Source organism: Akebia trifoliata, chromosome 7 (assembly GCF_017979445.1).
Source record: "Akebia trifoliata isolate Shusen 1 chromosome 7, ASM1797944v1, whole genome shotgun sequence".
NCBI classification, from domain to species: Eukaryota; Viridiplantae; Streptophyta; class Magnoliopsida; order Ranunculales; family Lardizabalaceae; genus Akebia; species Akebia trifoliata.
Genome location: NC_141381.1, coordinates 29201718 through 29220247, shown reverse-complemented (window position 1 = coordinate 29220247; position 18530 = coordinate 29201718). Strand labels below are relative to the sequence as shown.

The following is an 18530-nucleotide window of genomic DNA, read 5'->3' as shown; positions in this document are numbered from 1 at the left end:
AACTGCATTTTGTCTTTAACTAAAAAGTCTTCACTTGTCAAATCTGATACTTAAATGCCCTTAACCTCAACTTCTTAGCAAAAAATCCATTGTTTTTTCTCTCAAAATCCTTCATCTTAAGTTCTTTTAACCTTTATGAAGAATTTCTTATAATATATTAAACTTCGTCTTTAATCCATCATTTACAACCTTGCCCTAACTCTTTGTAAAAAGAAAATAATCAAGATAATCTGACTCTTTTTGTAAGCTCTCTGACATGACACTTCAAAAAACCTTAAATCTTTGTACTTGTGTATCTCGAAGCAAATGATCTATCCATTGTTTACAATCCTCTCCTAACTATTTGTGAAAATAAAATAATTGTGATAATCTGACACTTTTTTTGTATGCTATCTGACATGGCACTTCAAAGAATCATAAATCTTTGTCCTTGTAACACCCCGGATTTTCAACTCATATCTCGAGGAAATTAAATGGTGAGATTTGGAAGAAAATATCGAAGGAGAAACTTAGAGTAAAATACTCGGATCTTGTTATGATTAATTTCGAGGAAAATCAACTTCGCCATTAGATTCAAAAGGATCGAAATATATACATTAGCCTGTAAGCAAGTCCGAATTCGAATTCGGATAGAGAAGTTATAGAATCCTCGAATTTCGTGTTAAGTGGGACCCAAAACAGTAGAATTTCATTAGAGCGAGAATCAAAAAGATTTGATGACACCATTAGATCCGAATCGAAAAATTATTCGAAATGGTATATTCGTTTGTCGTTTTCCGAGTCCGAATAGTTAAGTTACGATCGAAACTAGAAATAAGGGGAAATTACAAGTATGCCCTTAGCTGGTATAAAAAGAAAAATCTGATTTTCTTTTATTTCATTTTTCTCTCATTCTCTAAGAAACCCAAACGACAGCCACTTTCAACCCAAGGGTTTCGACCCATTCCCTTCAAGTTCTAGCCCGAACGAAGTCGAGTTGAACCTCGACGAAGAAGACAAAGTTGTCGGCCACGTCGAGAGCTACAACTTCACCACCTTTGGTTGTTCATTCTTGTTTGTTTTCCCCATCCTCCATCAAAATCAGTCGGGTAGCTCGAGTAAACCTCCACATCTTCCGTCCGAGGGCTTCATCAAGTTAGGAGCTAGGTCTATACTTCATTTTAGAGGAGAAAGGAAACGTCATTGTCGGATACCTTGCAAACCCTCGCTCGTTTCGCATCCAAGTCAGCCCAACCTCGACTCTCGAGCCACCAACCTTGATCATTGTGTGAGTTTATCACGTTCGACGTCCACAACCAAGTAAGGGACTTCCAATTCTTATTGGTAGCTTTAGATTTCCGAAATGTGCATTTAGGGTTTTAAAACAAAACTTATTGTTTGCATTTAAATCGTAGAAATTGGTTGTTCGATTTCAAATTCATGGTAGAAGTAGGTGTTTTGCTTATGTTTGATCGAATTTTGATAACAAAATCGTGGGTGGGTAGAATGGTTCGAAGAATGAAAAAGAAATCGAAAAAGGGATCGAAAAATCCAAAATCGCGAGTGAGGTTCAGGCTGTAGGCGGGTAGGGTCGGTTCCACCGGCACCTACCGAAGGCATTCTGTCGGTCCCACCGACAGAATGGAGCTTCTGCCACCGACGAAGCTAAACAGCGCGAGAAATTTTACACTGTCGGCAGGACCGTCGGTCCCACCGACATCTGCCGATGTGTATTATGTCGGTTCCACCGACAGCATCTTGTTCCTGCCGCCGACAGCCACCGACAGACACAGTTCTCTTCAGAACAGTGTTCTGACTCTTGGCTTGACTTCCTCACACCTTATACACTGTTTGTCACCCTTTATGTCATTAAAAACATTAAAGTAAATGTCCTCTTTAATTTTTACTTTCCATTTACTTTAAGTTCTTTAATGAAATTAAGGTTTTACCCCCCATTTCGGAACAATGGGAATGGTTTTAAGATCCAAATCTCAAAGGATCAAAATCCGAATTTTGGTTTTAAGAACAAAATGTAATTTTTGATGTTTTCGGCAAGTTTTCAAAATGAAATAACTTTCGCGTTCCTTTGAATTAGATTACAAAAACTATATGATGTCGAATCTCATGATCGAGACTTTCATTTCGAAAAATCCATTTTCAATTTTGAGAACTTTAAAAAATTGAGTTTCCGACACTTAGCCAAATTTCACCAGCTTTCATGATTTTTAACAGCTTTTGCCCCGTGCATCATCGGGACCTTGTTTGTGAATAAACTTGAAGGTTTTCAATGGAAAGACAAAAGAATGATTTGAAAGATTGAAAATGAATGGTTGATTTGAAAGGATGAAAAATGAGAATGTTGAGAGAATGGGAAAAGGGAATGAACGGTAAAATGTCAGAATCACGCCCGAGGGGTGATGTCTGCATTTTACATTGTATGTTGTGTGTAGGTTGGTGAAAGGATATCCAGGTTATTAATGAAAGGGTTGCATGTTTATTTCCGATTATGTTAGCGCTTGCGCTGAGTACTGTTATTTATTTTAGGCCGCGTGGCCACGGTTGCATGGTAGGAACTGGATATCCGTTCTCAACCCTGTTCTGTTAATTTCTCTTTTTGTTTTAAATGAAAATATATATATACGTAGCTATTTTGTGAGCTGTTAAGGGTTGGTGAATGCCTGAAGGGATAGTGTGTCACATCATCCGGAAGGGTGCACTATCCTGGGATGTACGGTAGGGACCACCAAACTCATACGTGGTATGGGACGCGTATGAGAGTGGAGTCACAATGGAATCCGGGTCCATTCCTTTCTTATCTTTACCAGTGAACGTGTTTTGTAAAGGTGGTCGTATACGAGTGGAGTATCTTTTGGGAATCACATGCACGCCTGATAGGCATAGACGAAGTTGATTAGTCAGTGATCACTAACAATCTAGTAGTAGTCAAACGTTCTGACACATCGAAAAGAGACCCATTGCTTACGGTCACGTCAAACGGCCAGCCTGAGCCGGATAAATGGTTCCGCAAGCGTGGTAGACACGACCAGCCACAAAATCAGGAACTACGATGTTATGGGGAATATCATGTCCTGACTGGGAGCGATCCAGTCGTGAATCCCAACTCTTTAATTCCAATACTCCACCATTTGTATTATGTATCTGTTGTTATATTTCGAATTATAAACTGAGAAGCATGTCTATTATTTTAATGTTGTCAACGGTATTTGCATAGAATGGAAAATGTATAATGAGTATGGATGATTGATGCCATGTGTAATCTTTAAACTGTTTAGTTGCTCATCCCTGGCTATACGTACCAGTTGATCGTATTTTATCTTGTAAATCTTGCATGTATTAAAATGTTCAGTATGCTTTATTCGATCATGCTTAGGAAGGGTTATTGGTAGGAATTGGCTGTGGACTTTCTGGTAACTTTCGTTACTCACCCTTTCCTTCCTATTTTTTTTTAGTTTCAGCACTTGCAGCTGTCGAGGCAGGCGTAGAGGCAGTAATTGAGGAGTATCTGGTCGATCAGATCGACGATCAGAGTTTATTGCCTGGTGAGCACTAGGGCCACATCCCTTAGCGTTGTCAGTTTCATCCAGGATGTGTGTAGTTTTTGGATTGAGAGTTTAGGACTATGTTAGAGTGAGAATGTTTTGGTAAGCCTGTATATTGATAAATCTTCCGCACTCTGATCTACTTACATGTTAGATGTAATTAGTCTTCCGCTGTTATTTTCCTGTATCTACATTTTTATATACAGGTTTTGTTATGAATTGGGTTATCAGGTTTGAGTTCCGTGAAACGCTAACATAAACAGAGGAGACCATGCCGAAATTTCGAGGTGCCACCTAGTACCTTGGGATTTGGCCTTGGGATTTGTGTTAGCGTTTGGCGGGGCGCCACAGTCCTTGCTCTCCCAGAGCAAATGATCTATGGTTCTAGGAAGGAAGTGTACAAAAAAGAGCGTCAAATTATCCCGACTCAAAAGAAAAATCTAGAATTTTCTTCTATCGTTGTTTTTTCAGTTAAACAAAATTCTATACCCTCTGATTGTTAAAGATGATCAAATTTTGAAAATGAAAAATAAGATTTGAAGATGATTGATTTTGTGGAAAAAAAAAAACAATAAAAATAAAATCAAAGCTCATTTTCTTTTTAGTTTACAAAAAAAAAAAAAAAAAGGATACCTCAAATATTCTCCAAACCATATACGTGATGTCGAATAACACCCTATCTATTAATTTTATATCACGATTGTAGACACTCCAATTTGAACGGGCCCTTACTTGAAAAGGGGTTCCAAAATGTGTTTTTATTCGAAATGGTCATAGACGTGCTTCGAGGCCTAAGTCTTCAAAATCCAATCCTTTTATTAAAAATAAAAATCCTAAGACCTCTAAAATCTCATAGACCCACAATAAGGTTCTTAAAAAACACTACCTTCTCAAATCCTCACCATTCTAACCCAAAACTTAAAATCGAATCTTGAACCCTTTTCTAAGCCTACCTAGGGCCCACCAATCCTCAACTACCCCAAGTACCCATTTTAGTCCCATCTTAAAACAAGCCCAACCCTAGACTTAAGTCCAATACAATTTCTAACTTAAGCCATCACCAAGTCCTAAGCCCAACATGCAAAAACTCACTCTAGTTAAAACTCTTACTCAAGCCCAAACCCATGTCTATAAACTTAATCAATCAAAGTCCACACCATAAATGATCATCAAGGTAGACACTTGTCACCACCACAACTCACCTCTAAAAATCATTACTCAATCTTATCATAACCATCAAAAGCTAATCAACCCACACCACATGTCATAAGTGACCCCCATCATTTTTTCCAAACCGTTATCATAAGCAATCCCCACACCCCTTCTCTTTAATTTTCTCACTTAACTCACATAAAATACACACATCTACCATTTTGGGACATGTCACCACTAAACTCACCTCCCAAAATCAAAATACTTACCCCCCCTTACATGACCATTCTTTTTTACTTAACACTCACACCCCTCAATACTAACCAACATTTAACCTAGGAATGAGTTGCTCTCAACCTAATTGGATGTTATTTATGGGTTTGGATTAAAAGCAACCCATCCATCCTTTTTACCTAATTAGCCCTCCCTAACATTAAGATTCCAAACAATACATGCCTAAAACTCATGACTTTTCCCCACCTTTTACCTATGATCATTTTAACCTAAAAAATAATCCACCAACATCTATAAAAATCCCATTATTTCCCACAAAATTCCTCATGCTTGAACTTCTCCCTCTCAAGCCATCTCTCTAAATCTCAATCTCTCAAACCTCTCTAAGCTCTTCTCAACTCACTACTCAACCCTTTATTCACTCCTTTCTCACTCTATTATCTTAACTAAAAAACACTTAACCTAAAATATTACATCAAGGACCTAAGAAGAAGAAGGAAAGAAGAAGAAAGCAAAAGCTACAAGGTGGGTTTAAAGTAAGAACTTTATTCTGTGTCTCCCTCTCTCTCCTCTCCATATCCCTCTTTTACCTCTCTTTTCTTTTTTTAATTTTGTTTAGAAAATCATAAGATGTAAGATCGAACTTTCGATTCGATTGAAAATGTAGTTTCAAAATAAAATATTAATATCTTTAATCTCTACTCACAACTTATGTACACCATTCAAATCGTTTTGAGGCCAAAAGTGATTGGGCCCCTTCATTCTATGAGAGTGGGCGCATAACCACAAGAACTAACACTTTTCAAAATTGTATGAATTAAGGCAAGATATGTATAGAGATGATCCCTATGATCGAAGTCCATATCAAACCCCTTACATTTAAAGGTACAAATCGTCATTTACTCAATTTTTCTCTTATTTATTTATAAATGGCCATATATTCAAAGTTACCACCTAAGGTGGAGAAAAATAGGCGCCTAACACCTTCCTCGATCTCTAACCAAAAACTTTACCTAGATCTTAGGTAGATCAATGTCTAAATTCGTACAAGAGTCACTATGATGCCAAAAATGTCTTTTTCAAAACTAATTTCTGGGTGATCATTCACACCTTTTTATAAAAAAGAATGGTGGCAACACCAAATCCTCGTGGAGGTGATCTTCGGACTCGAAAATCACGTAGCTATAATGATTTCAATCATTAGATATTATCTTGGAAAAATTATGTAAAGGACTTTCCTAAAAGGGTTTCTTGCTAAATAGTCCCTAAGTTTTGCGAGTTAGCATGGTACGACATTTAGTAAACTTTTTTCTTGCTTAATGGTCCTTTGTTATGGTGAACTCACCACCTTTTTATTTACTATCGAGTTCACCACTTTTATATTGTCGAACTCGACGCTTTTTTATTTAGTGTAGAGTTCACAATTTTTACTATCGAACTCAACACTGGTAAAACCCACTCATTTTCAATTTTCGAGTTTTTTCAACTAAAATACATGGAAAGATCAACTAAAAACTTGAGAACGACTTGTTTAGATGATTTCAACCAAAAAGAACCATTTTTGATCGATTTTCATTCAAAAACTAAGAAAAAAGTGAAAAAAATATTAGTTTTTTACATGTATCTTCAAAATATTTGAACAAACCTTTGAAAATGACTTATTATTCTTTCTTAAATCTTTTTCAATAGAATGGAGTCTCTGAAACTTGAATGTCGAAAATCTAATTTTTGGATGAAAACGATGAGTTTGAATGATTATAACATTCAATCGTGAGAAATGTGAGAGATGAGGTCAATGGACCATTTAGAAAGAAAAAGTTGTCTGTGTGGACCGTAGAGATAGAAATACTCCAAGAAAGAGTTGGAGTTGAAGTACTTTTTGAAGGAGTTGGAAAAGTACTCTAAGGTATACATGTGTTTGGGAAACAAATTTGAAAAGTACTTTTGAGAAGTGCTCTTGGGCAAGATTGATATTTGGGAGATATCCTACTTTTGGGAAAAAGACTGTAATGCCCTTTTATGTAGTCATTATAGTTTGTATTTTTTGTCTTCAACCTCTAAGAAAACAAGACCTGATTTCTCCAACATCCACATCTTTTCAATACCAATTACAATACTATTGCATCATGCATGACCTATGCACTCACCTTCGTTTTCATCATAAATTTTCAAGAACTAAAAACCTTAGAGAGAAAAAGATATGAGGGCATAAACCTATAGGGTTTCATCGTTTTCCAAACACAGGGGATAAATACCTAAATATAAAGGGTAGAAGAATCACCCAAAGCTTACTAGTGAAGGTGATTGTGATGCCTGCTCCGATTGTGAATTCGACATCGAAAAGATGGAGTTGATGATAAAGATAGATGGATGTTGGAGGAACCAAGGTCGTGATGAAATGAGGGAAGAAGACGGTGTTCAATGAAATAAGGTTAGGGACATTCATGTAAAATGATATTTTAAAAAGGGCAATTTTGTGATCAGGATCGTTATTTTGACGATAATTTTACCCCGTACAAAAGTAATCTTAAAAGCTCATTTTTCTTATTCCTACAAAAAATGCATTTTTACTCCTCATAAGAGCAGATCTTGGAGCTTAACTTCTCATCCAAATGTATGGAAGTTACTTCTAACTCCCCGCAAGAGCTAGAAGTAGTCAAGGAGTCGTATCCAAAGACATACAAACTATTTCTCGAGGGTCTTTTTTAAGTAATTTTCCTTATTAACGGGTCCTTTTAAGTAATTTTCCCTATAAACTTTATTTGAGACTTGGGAGTCGAGAAGGTTGTATCAGCTTCTACAGCGAGATACACCACTTATATTAATAGCTCGCCTCCCAAGTCCCAAGTGCAAACAGCTGGCCGTCTCAGCAGGAATGGCCTCTGCTTTTACACTCATTTCTGCAACTGTTCCAACGACATTCTCTCCTCGATGTCCAACCAGAAAACCTAACAATGTCACTCTCTCCAAATCTCCCCTTTTCTCTCTCCACAGAAACCCTAATTTCTCCACCATTTCTCCTCTTCGATGTGTTCTACACACCAACACCAACACCAACAGTTGCAAAATCAATCAGAATCGCTCCTTCTACCCCAAATTCTTCCTCACCAGCCATACCATCTCTTCTTCCTTAGAATCTTTGTGCGTTTTCTTCACTTCTCTTGCTTTATCGTTCTCTCTATTCATCTCTGATGTCGATTCCGCATCAGCCTTCGTTGTCACCACTCCTCGAAAATTACAGGCCGATGAGCTCTCTACAGTTCGTTTATTTCAGGATAATACACCCTCTGTCGTCTACATCACTAATCTTGCTGTAAGGTATCTTTTGAGAAAATTCAAAAGTTTAAAAGATTCGAATTTTGATTGAATTTGGCCTGTATTTGGTGATGGGTTGTTGTTCTTTTTAGGCAAGATGCGTTCACATTGGATGTCTTGGAGGTTCCACAGGGGTCTGGGTCGGGTTTTGTCTGGGACAAAGATGGTCACATTGTTACTAATTATCATGTGATTCGTGGTGCTTCTGATCTCAGGTTGTTTTTTTTTTGTTTGTTTGTTTTTTTTATCGGGCTATGGAGCAAAATGTAAAGTAGAATTTGATATATTTTTAAATCTCATATGTAACTAAACTCGAGTTGAGTTAGAGTTAGGCCGTGATTCATCTTCATCTTTAAAAATAAATAAAAAATTATAAATAATAGAAAAATATCTATATATTATTATATAGCGCCTCAGGTTCAAGTTGCATTAGGGCCTGAATTAAGGTCGAGCTGAATTATTCTAACCCAGGTTCAGCTTGAATTCTACATAACTTGGCTCAGGCTTGCCCATAAATCGGGTTGAGCCCGGGCCAGCCTGCCCAAGTTACAGAACTAGTCTCTCAACCACACAACCATAACTACAAATTCATACAAAGCTGTTTAATTGCAATTGTTGCCTTTCATGTTATCGGATCCTTATTACTAAAATTTACACTATATTGTGTTCAACTAACATTGTCGAAGCAAACCAAGAAGTGTTCAACTAGAAGGAGAAGAAAGGGGGGGGGGGGGGGATAGGTAGGGAGTAGTATGATAATATGGTGGTTAGGGCTACATAATGGCGTGGTTACTTGGATTAGGTTTAGGATAAGTGATTATCTTTGATTAGTTCAATATAAGTGATGGTTGTAATCGGTTTCTCGAGGCATCTAATAATTAATTTAAGTGTGAAAATGCTAGGATATAGCTAACCTCTAATTATTGTTTTCTTGTCCCCATGCTTCATCTTTACCTTTTTTTATATGATTTACAATTGTTGAAAATGTAGGTTGCTAGCATAGGAGAACTATTGTTACAATCATGAGTAGGTATGTCAATGGGTTGGGGTGGCCAGAGCTTTTAGGCACGTCTTACTATGTTTCCAAGCTTGGGCCGCTGGATCTTCATTCTGCATTGACATGTTTTCCACTTGAAGTTTGCACTAGGTGATCTTTGCTTGTGGTTTCAATTGGGCACGTAAATTTTAGTAGTTTAAAGTGTCTTATATAAAAAGGTATGGTTACCACTTACTAGGGTACCCAAGCTTGATTTTCCTAACAAAGTATATGAAGCTTATGTTTTTGGTTTCAATTGTTATTTGGCTTTTGCATTTTTCTTCTCTTAATTTGTTCTACTTTCAGTGTTGTGGTAAGTTAGATGCCTTTTTTTTTTCTTCATAAATTTTGACCTACTTCAATGTCAAGTTCTGGTTCCAAATTTGATTTTCAGTTTTGAAAAGTTCCGAAATAGTTTCTCTAAATTTAGTATGTTCATTGTCAACATTGTACAAATCAAATTACCACTGGTCATATACAGGGTCACTCTTTCTGATCAGTCAACGTATGAAGCAAAAGTTGTTGGATTTGACCAAGACAAGGATGTTGCTTTGCTGCTTATTGATGCACCAAAAGATAAACTAAAACCTGTACCCATTGGCGTCTCTGCGGATTTGCTTGTTGGTCAGAAAGTGTATGCCATTGGAAATCCCGTGAGTATGGTTCCACTCTACTTGTTAATTTGACGTGATACTGTTATATAATGTCTATCTGTTGGAGAAATCAATGTGTATGAACCTTCTAGCGAAATATATGCATCTCAGTGCATAAATGTCATTTTTCTAAGGGCAATACAGATGTATATCCACTTGACTAACTAGATGACCTTTGCTTGTTTACATATCTCTCTCTCTCTCTCTCATCTTTTTTGCAGTTTGGCCTTGACCATACACTTACAACCGGTGTTATCAGGTTTGGATCTCTCTCTCTCTCTCTACATATATATATATATATATATGGGGAATGCTTACGTCCAATACTTCATGGGGACGTTAGCATTGCCCAATACTTTTTTTCAATACTACTACTCATTTTGTCTTTAAGTGAAAAAGACAAGGTTGTATTAGTCTTTTACACAATAAAGGCTTGTTTACATAATAAATGTACTTCTTATATAAAAGACTAACATACCCTTGTCTTTTTCACTAAAAGACAAAACAACGAGGAATATAATTGGAAAAAGAAAATGTTGGACAATGCTAACGTCCCCATGAGGTCTTGGACGTTAGCATTCGCCTATATATATAAAATTTATTATGACATCATGGATGATCAAATTGTAAAGTGAATCAATCTCTACATGTTCGCTTTCACAAAATATTGTCCATTCTAAGATAGTAACTATAGTGCAAGAGGTTGGCTTAAATAACTGTGAAATTTTCAACTTCCACTGAACTTTTAGAATGTTAGACGGATCAAAATTTTCAGTATGGTCTCCAAGGCATGGTCAAACTGTTGTACCATTGTATTTTCTCTCTCTCTCTCTCTCTCTTGTTTTTTTTTACATGGGTCTGCAAGGCCCACATCAAGATATGAACTGACTGATTTTTTGTGAGGATCTCCATACCTTACAAAAATCATCTCAATTTGAAACTTCCAACCCATCAAAGAAAATAGTCAATGTAACGTTTTAACGTCTGCTCCAATTTTAGTTGGGTTGAATACATGTATCATATTTGGAAGTATTCTTGAATGGAACATCCAAATATAGATTCTTTTACTGTATTAAAATGAAACAGTCATGCATGTCAGTGTTGGAAGAAAAAATGTGAACTACATTGATATAGCTAATATAGTGCCTTTGAGAGTGAAAAACCATAGAGACTCAATATAGTATTTTAATTATATGAAAATTAAAAGGTTTGTTCAAATAAAATAAGAATAGGAATGTCTGAAAAGTAGAAAAGATGAATAGGAAAGACTATCAAACAATTGTAGTTTGTGTTCAACAACTTAATGTTGTCCATGAAGGACGGGAAGACCAGCCTCTTTTGGGGAACGGGTTCCATTCTTCCAAAAAGTTGATTTGGAGCTTAATTCCGTTGGCGATTAGTTGGGTATTTGGAAGGAGAGAAATGCTAGACTCTTTGAAGGAAAAGGAATAGTCCTCTCAAGAGTTATTTTTTTCAGTTCTTGGGCTTTTATTTTTTCGGTGCAATTTAAAGAGTTTAAAGGGGTATTCTTTGAGGACTTCTTATTTCGCTGGGAGAATGTTTGTAATCTGTCAGAGTCTTAGCTCTGTGTTCTGCTTTCTTCTTGTATCTTTTCTTTTGTCTTTCTTTTAGGTGTAGGTCAGCTCATCCTCACCGTTTTGCTTGTTGTTTTCTTTTCCCAGTACTAAAAAAAAAAAAAATGTCTCACCTGACCTTAAAAGCAACTTCATTCGGTGACTCAAGTGTGTCAGTCCCGAGTTTTCGAAGTACTGTATTAATAATCATATGGCCGTACTTGAATTTTTTTCCAAGGAATTTTAGAATGGAAGATACAGATTCTTTTTGTGCCTTTCTATGATAAAATATTCTTCTGAGCTTAAGTTGACTCTAAAGTATCTGTTTTAGATTTTACCGAGACATTCTTTTTTTGTTTTCTGTAGTGGTCTTCGCAGAGAAATCAGTTCTGCTGCTACTGGGCGTCCAATTCAGGATGTTATACAGACTGATGCAGCCATAAACCCTGGTAACAGTGGAGGGCCACTCCTTGATAGTTCAGGAAACTTAATTGGGATTAATACAGCAATATATTCTCCATCGGGTGCATCCTCTGGAGTCGGATTTTCAATTCCAGTTGACACCGTAGGTTTTTTGAACATATTATTGACATAGCTCAGGCGTTTTCCATTGATTCAGGGAAATAATATAACTGCTTTCACCCCTGTTTTTCCAGGTCAGTGGCATTGTTGACCAGTTGGTGAAGTTTGGGAAAGTTACAAGACCTATTTTAGGAATCAAATTTGCACCTGATCAATCTGTGGAGCAACTTGGACTTAGTGGAGTGCTCATCCTAGATGCTCCTGCAAATAGTCCTGCCGGCAAAGCGGTATTAGTTCTTCCTTTCGTGCATTATTTAAACTTTACATTCTTATTTGTTTGGTAGATTTCCCTTTTTTTTGGCACTGTTTTGATTATTGATTTTTTAATTTTTATTTTTTTGGGGTGTGGTGTAGTGTGGTTTTGTAGTTAACCTCTAATGCAATATGGCTTGCATTCAAGCTTAGCTGATCATTATCTCTATTCTGCAGGGTCTGCGACCAACCAAACGGGACACCTATGGCAGACTCATATTGGGTGATATCATAACATCTATTAATGGGAAAAAAGTGACTAGTGGGAGTGATTTGTACAGGATCCTTGACCAATGTAAAGTTGGCGATCGGGTAAGATGCTGATTCATGTTCTTGGAGAGGGATTATTTACTTCAAATTTATCAACTAATATACACGCCTGTAAAAGTTAGTACTTATAACTTGTATCCAAAATTTAGAGGTAAACTACAACACTTGCACATAGCACTGTTCAAATAAAAAATTTAATTAATGGAACAATAAAAGAACGTAAAATGCGTCTGTTCGCTAGAAGACCTTCAATTTCACTATACCAATTAACAAAGGCTTATCTGAACTATTTCATTTAGCTACTCTATATGTGTTCCACCATTCCACTCTATCTATGGTTATATTTAGAACAAACATGTTCATATCTTTTATTACTACTGGAACTGAAATTCACTTTGTTTGACCTATCATCCGTTCAGAGCTTTCAACCTCCTCCAATGAACTCCTTGCCTGTTTTCTTGTAGATGTCTTGAGTCTCATCTATCCCAATTATCTTTTGTTAGATGTACTCATTTTATTTTATTTTTTTAACTTTTCCCTTATTAATCTTTTCGCCCATCCATCTTTGGATCCTCCCACACTGTTGTGTGGTGTTGATATGGGATGATATCAGTACAAACACAATTAAGGAGTGGTGGATTACCTTTTTTCTCCCTCTAAATTTGATAGATGCAAATGTGAAGGCAGGTTTTGATTACTGGTCTGGGGTGTACTATGACACTCGAGGTAATAATTGCTTTTATATAATAGTAAGGATAACTATGGATGGGAAGGCTTGCTAAGATTGTTGAAGTCTCAGTATTGATATCCTGACCTGGGATCAAAACACTCCTTCACCTACTAATTACCGACAACTAATCTCGCTTGCCTAGTAAAAGAAAAGAGGAGAGTTAGGGATGCTGTTTCTTGGCTGTCCGACTTTGTACTCCAGAACATTTTTTTCCCTTCAATCCTACTTGGTACGACCTAAGCATGTATGACACAACTTCCTTGTTAGAAATAGCTACTATTATTGCCGCCATACTAATTCATTGTTTTGGAGTTCTTACAACATGTAGTTTATTTTATATGTTTTTCTATATACCCATTGAAACAATGCTTGTTAACAATGTTCTCAGAAACCTATAAAGATATCTTACTGGTTACAATATATAATATATTTTTTTCTTCTCTCTGTATCCACAACTCACTTGATAACTGTTGTAGTCAGAAAATGTCTGTGAGTGATGTTTTCTTTTCAGTTCAATGCTGATTATGTTGGAAACCTTTCATCAAACAATTCTTGACATTTAGGTGATCGTGGAGGTATTGCGCGGCGATCAAAAAGAAAAAATCCCTGTACTACTTGAACCAAAGCCTGATGAGACATAAAATATTCATGGTGAATCAGATCTATTTGTGGTAAGTAGGATGTGGTGTTGTTCCCCTTGCATATTTAGTATGTATAAATATGTTAACCAATGAAATATCTTTTCTTTTGTATATTAACCATTATAATGAAGTTTATTAGAAATGATAAAAGTGATGAACTCACAAGTTTGTAGGTTATAAAAATGACAAATACTTGTTCTGGTAATTAAAATGAACAATGTACTGAACTCGGAATGTCATCATATTCAGTGCACGAAATTGAGATTCACCTTATAGTTATTTTCTTTATTTTTAATTGGGGTTTAATAAGTAAAATTTGGGTGTGCCAATAGCAGCTCTCTAATTTTAACTAAAAGCTCTCCTCGAGTCAACTCAATGTAAGTTGACTTCACTTTGATGGGTCAAATACATATCTAATTTATTAGGCATTTAAAATAGTTTTTTTAAATCTTTTGAAAACATGGTTTAAACCTAAATACACCTGGATTGATAGGAGATTACAGATTGGTGTACTCTTGATGTGGCCTTGGCATGTGACTTGCAACTATTTGTTCTGGGTCTTGTGAAAGGCTTGATGTGTAATGTTGTATAATGTTTGTTCAGTTGGTGATGTAGTGTGAAAACTTTGCCTAGCTCGTAACATGAATCTTGATCCTTTATTTCAGTTAGTTTTAAAATTGAATTAAATGGAGGAATAAAATTTGTTGAACCAAAATCTCGCTTTTGGATAAAGTTTCATTTATAGCCATGATGCTAGTTTTTCTACTGGTAGCCTCCCCTCCCTTGTAGGGCTGTCGATGGATGCTTATTGGTATGGATACAATAATATCCGAATCCGAAATTTTTATCTGAGATCCGAATTTGAATCCAATAAATGTTCTAAAACTCTATCTGGATTCAAATATGATTATCTTATCGGATATCGGACAATATCCGATTAGAATTCATATAATTTGTATATCAAAAAATCAAAAAAATTTTTCTTATCCAACTGATTTTTCATTATATATAAAAAAGAACTTATTATATATATTATATTATTTATATAATAAAGAAAAAAATATTATATTATTTATATAAAAAATTAATCAAATAAAATAATATATTTATATTATTTTGATAGGATATTATCGGATTCAAAATGTTTATATCCGAATCTATATCCGATAAGGATTCAAATATATAAAACTATTCGAATTTGGATTCGATTTTCGACTATCCATTGACACACCTACTCCCTCGTTTATTTATTTACTTATTTTCAATAGGTTAGTTGGACTTGAACTCATGACGTCAAGGTCTATATTGCAATATATTATTTTCGGATATCGTGGGTATCCACCCTTTGGGTGGGACTAATCCCATGGTCACATGCACCGCCCCCTTGAAAAGTCATACGTGCAACAAGTTGATTTTAGGGTCAACCGGACCCTAGAGGGTGGCCCCAAGATATTCATAGCTTCGTGGGGGGGTTTCAAACACTTGACCTACTCTTCTTGGTTTTGCATCTGGTGAGTCATCTCGGTTTTGGATGATTGTTAAGCCAATTCTCATCTGTAAACCGGAAAAAATTTTAATCTCAAGAAAGAAGAAGAAAAACTGAGAAAAAAAAATATTGAATCCTAATTTTGACTGTCGAGCCATTCTCGATGATTTTTAAAACAATAATGATTTTTTAACTAAAAAGTCTTCACTTGTCAAATCTGATACATGCCAACTGCCAAGTATTGATCGAGTGAAGATTTTTTAGCTAGAATATCAGCTCTTTTAAAAGTTAAGTGATGTTCTAATGCCACCAAAATCTGACATATGCCCCCTCACAGAATCGTAGATCATTTGCTTCGAGATAGGTATAAAAATATATCTTTTTATTGTGTATTTCGAGACAAATGATCTACGATTCTATGATGGTGCCGTATGTTAGAGGGGGACGTCTAGTATGAAGACTCTTTGTAAAACCATGAACCAGTTTACTTGGATTATAAAATTCTTATAAATTTGACTTTTAATCTTTTATGATTATAGTTCTGTAAAGATCAATATACAACTATTTAAGCTACCTACTACCTTTTTATTAAAGAGAACTTTAAATTAAAGGAAAAAAATGACAAATGAGAATCACTTTGCAAACAATTAAGGTCCCATTTGATAACATTGTTAATTTTTACTATTAGATTCTGAGACTAAAAATAATTGTCAGATATAGTTGTAAAAAGTTAAAACACTGAAAAACTTTTTTGATAGTCTTGTAAAAGTGTTGATTTAAGATATTTCATCAATTTATAAACCCATAAGGTTTGGTCGACCATAAACCCAAGAAAATTTCAAATTTATTCATCAATATAATTATACACAAGATTTCAGATTTTTTTCATCAATAAACCCACAAGGTTTTGTTGACCATAAACCCATCAAAATTTCAGATTTATTCATCAATAGAATTATAAGCCCACAAGATTTCAGATTTTTTTCATCAATTTATACACCCACAAGGTTTGGTGGACCATAAACCACAAGATTTCAGATATTCAATCAATCAATTAAACAATTCACAAGCTTCGGTCAACCAAAAAACCCGTGAAAATTTCATATTTTTGGTCATCAATAGAACTTTAAAATCATAAGATTTCAGATTTTTTCATCAATGAAACAACCCACATGGTTCGGTCAACCAAAAACCCATAAAAATTTGAAATCTAACATTAAAACCACAAGATTTCAGATTTTTTCCTTCAATTGAACTTTAAAATTACAAGATTTTAGATTTTTTTCCGTCAATTTCTAAACGCTCTAGGTTTTGTCAACCTAAAACCCAAGAAAATTTCAGCTCATTTATTCAAAAATACCTGTATTTGGTGCGTCAATTGGAGTTAGATATGCGAGATTGATTGCCATCAATCGAAGGTTTAACTTAAATGATCACATACGGTTGTTGGTTTTAGGATATATTGAAAGAGATGAATAGCTTTTGATGAAGAAGATGTATAAGAACGAGAATATGGTATGTAATATTTTGATTTCTTGAAGATTAATTTAATCGTTTCACAGAAACTGTTTTTTATAGTACTTGCTTCTCCTGCAAACGCGTATGTGAAAAGCTATTGACACCCAGTCATCCAAATTGCGTTAAAATAGGAGATATATGAATGCAATTTTTTTTAATCAAACTATATCACATTGAAAAATTATGTTTTTTACCCACTAAAAGGCAGGAGCGGTGTTGTAAAACGGAATCAAACACCACCGATTAAGGTGATCCACGTTTTGGTGAATATTTGAGATAATCCTATGTTTTCAAAAATGAACATACATCTTTGATCTTAATCTGACGTGAAAAATTACTAAAAATGACCCAAATACACCTTATTGACCTCTAATCATAAGCCTTTGATTTCCTCTCCCAAAAATTCCTTCTTCAAACCCTAAAACTTTTTGGATTGAATTATTTTAAACTTATACAACCTCTTTTTTAATACAACATTTTCAAATTCTTGTAGAAGACTCTTGAATTTTCTATTCTCTCTACCTTCATTTTCTCAAAAAATTGTATCTTGATAGCTAAATGTTTGAAAAAGAAGATTTTTTAAGTTAAAAAATGAGGAACGATTTTGAAAAGTAGAATCACAGAGGTTTTTTTTTTTTTTTTTTTTTCATTTAACCTTAAAGATAAGGGTATTTAGGTCATTTTATTTTAATCTCAAATAGATGAACGAGGTCAAGGTGTGTTTGTCATCACTACGTTTTTCCTTGAGATACAAGTGTCAACTTTTTTCTAATCGAACACGTGTGAACTTCATACGGAAATGGTTGCACCCCAATAAATGTAAGCCTGTCAGTGGATATTCAAAAATCCGGATCCAACTTTAAATTCGATTTGAAAAATTGGATATTATCTGATTTTTTCGAAAATCGGATTCGAATTCAGATGTTATTTTAAAATTCAAATCAAATTCGGATGTTGCAAAATTCGAAGTTATAATATCCAATTCGATTTAAACATATGTATAGTACATTGTGATCTACTTCAACTTAAGTTGACGGCCATTTTCTCCGATGAGGAGCATCCAGGTAGGTACTCTCTCTCTTTTCAATCTCAAACTAAAAACCTTAATTTTTTTTTCTTCCAAAGTCAGTGATTTTATTTTTAAACGAAAAATACCTTTAATTTTTTTTATCGTGAAAATCTATAGGATTCAATTTCATCTTCAATGTTATCCATACAACACTTTGATTTTTTGTTAAAAATTTTCAGCATTTTTCGATTTCTCAAAAATCAATTTTTTTATTTGATGTTTGAATGTTGAAGATGACTGCTATTGAAATTGAATTGGTTTTGGAGAGAAGGAATCAAATTTTTATCGGATTGGATCAGATTACCGGATATCCGATAATTTTTTTGAATTCAAATTCGGATGTTGGCTCATAGGATCCGTCCGATTTTGAATTCGGATTCGGATGCTGTAACAAAAATTTCGGATTCGAATTCGGATATGGTCAGATCCGATTTGATTGGTTACAGCCCTAAATAAATGGATAATCTGATCTTCCGTTG

The 18530-nt window shown here is 35.1% G+C and overlaps 1 protein-coding gene across 1 annotated transcript; it reads left to right on the top strand.

Moving 5' to 3' along the window:
* The first annotated feature begins 7694 nt into the window (after nt 1-7694).
* On the top strand, nt 7695-14257 carry LOC147398858 (protease Do-like 1, chloroplastic). Its single transcript, XM_086448192.1, has 8 exons — nt 7695-8243; nt 8333-8455; nt 9758-9929; nt 10151-10188; nt 11870-12068; nt 12160-12312; nt 12515-12649; nt 13901-14257. Exons 1-8 carry the CDS (start codon nt 7801-7803, stop codon nt 13976-13978), a joined length of 1341 nt encoding a protein of 446 aa, XP_086304318.1. The 5' UTR covers nt 7695-7800; the 3' UTR covers nt 13979-14257.
* Nucleotides 14258-18530: the final 4273 nt, after the last annotated feature.

Coding starts and splice junctions, on each gene's coding strand:
- LOC147398858 (XM_086448192.1), top strand. CDS start 7,801: ATGGCCTCTGCTTTTACACTCATTTCTGCAACTGTTCCAACGACATTC. Junction 8,456..9,757: donor CGTGGTGCTTCTGATCTCAG/GTTGTTTTTTTT, acceptor GGTCATATACAG/GGTCACTCTTTCTGATCAGT. Junction 12,069..12,159: donor TTTCAATTCCAGTTGACACC/GTAGGTTTTTTG, acceptor CTGTTTTTCCAG/GTCAGTGGCATTGTTGACCA.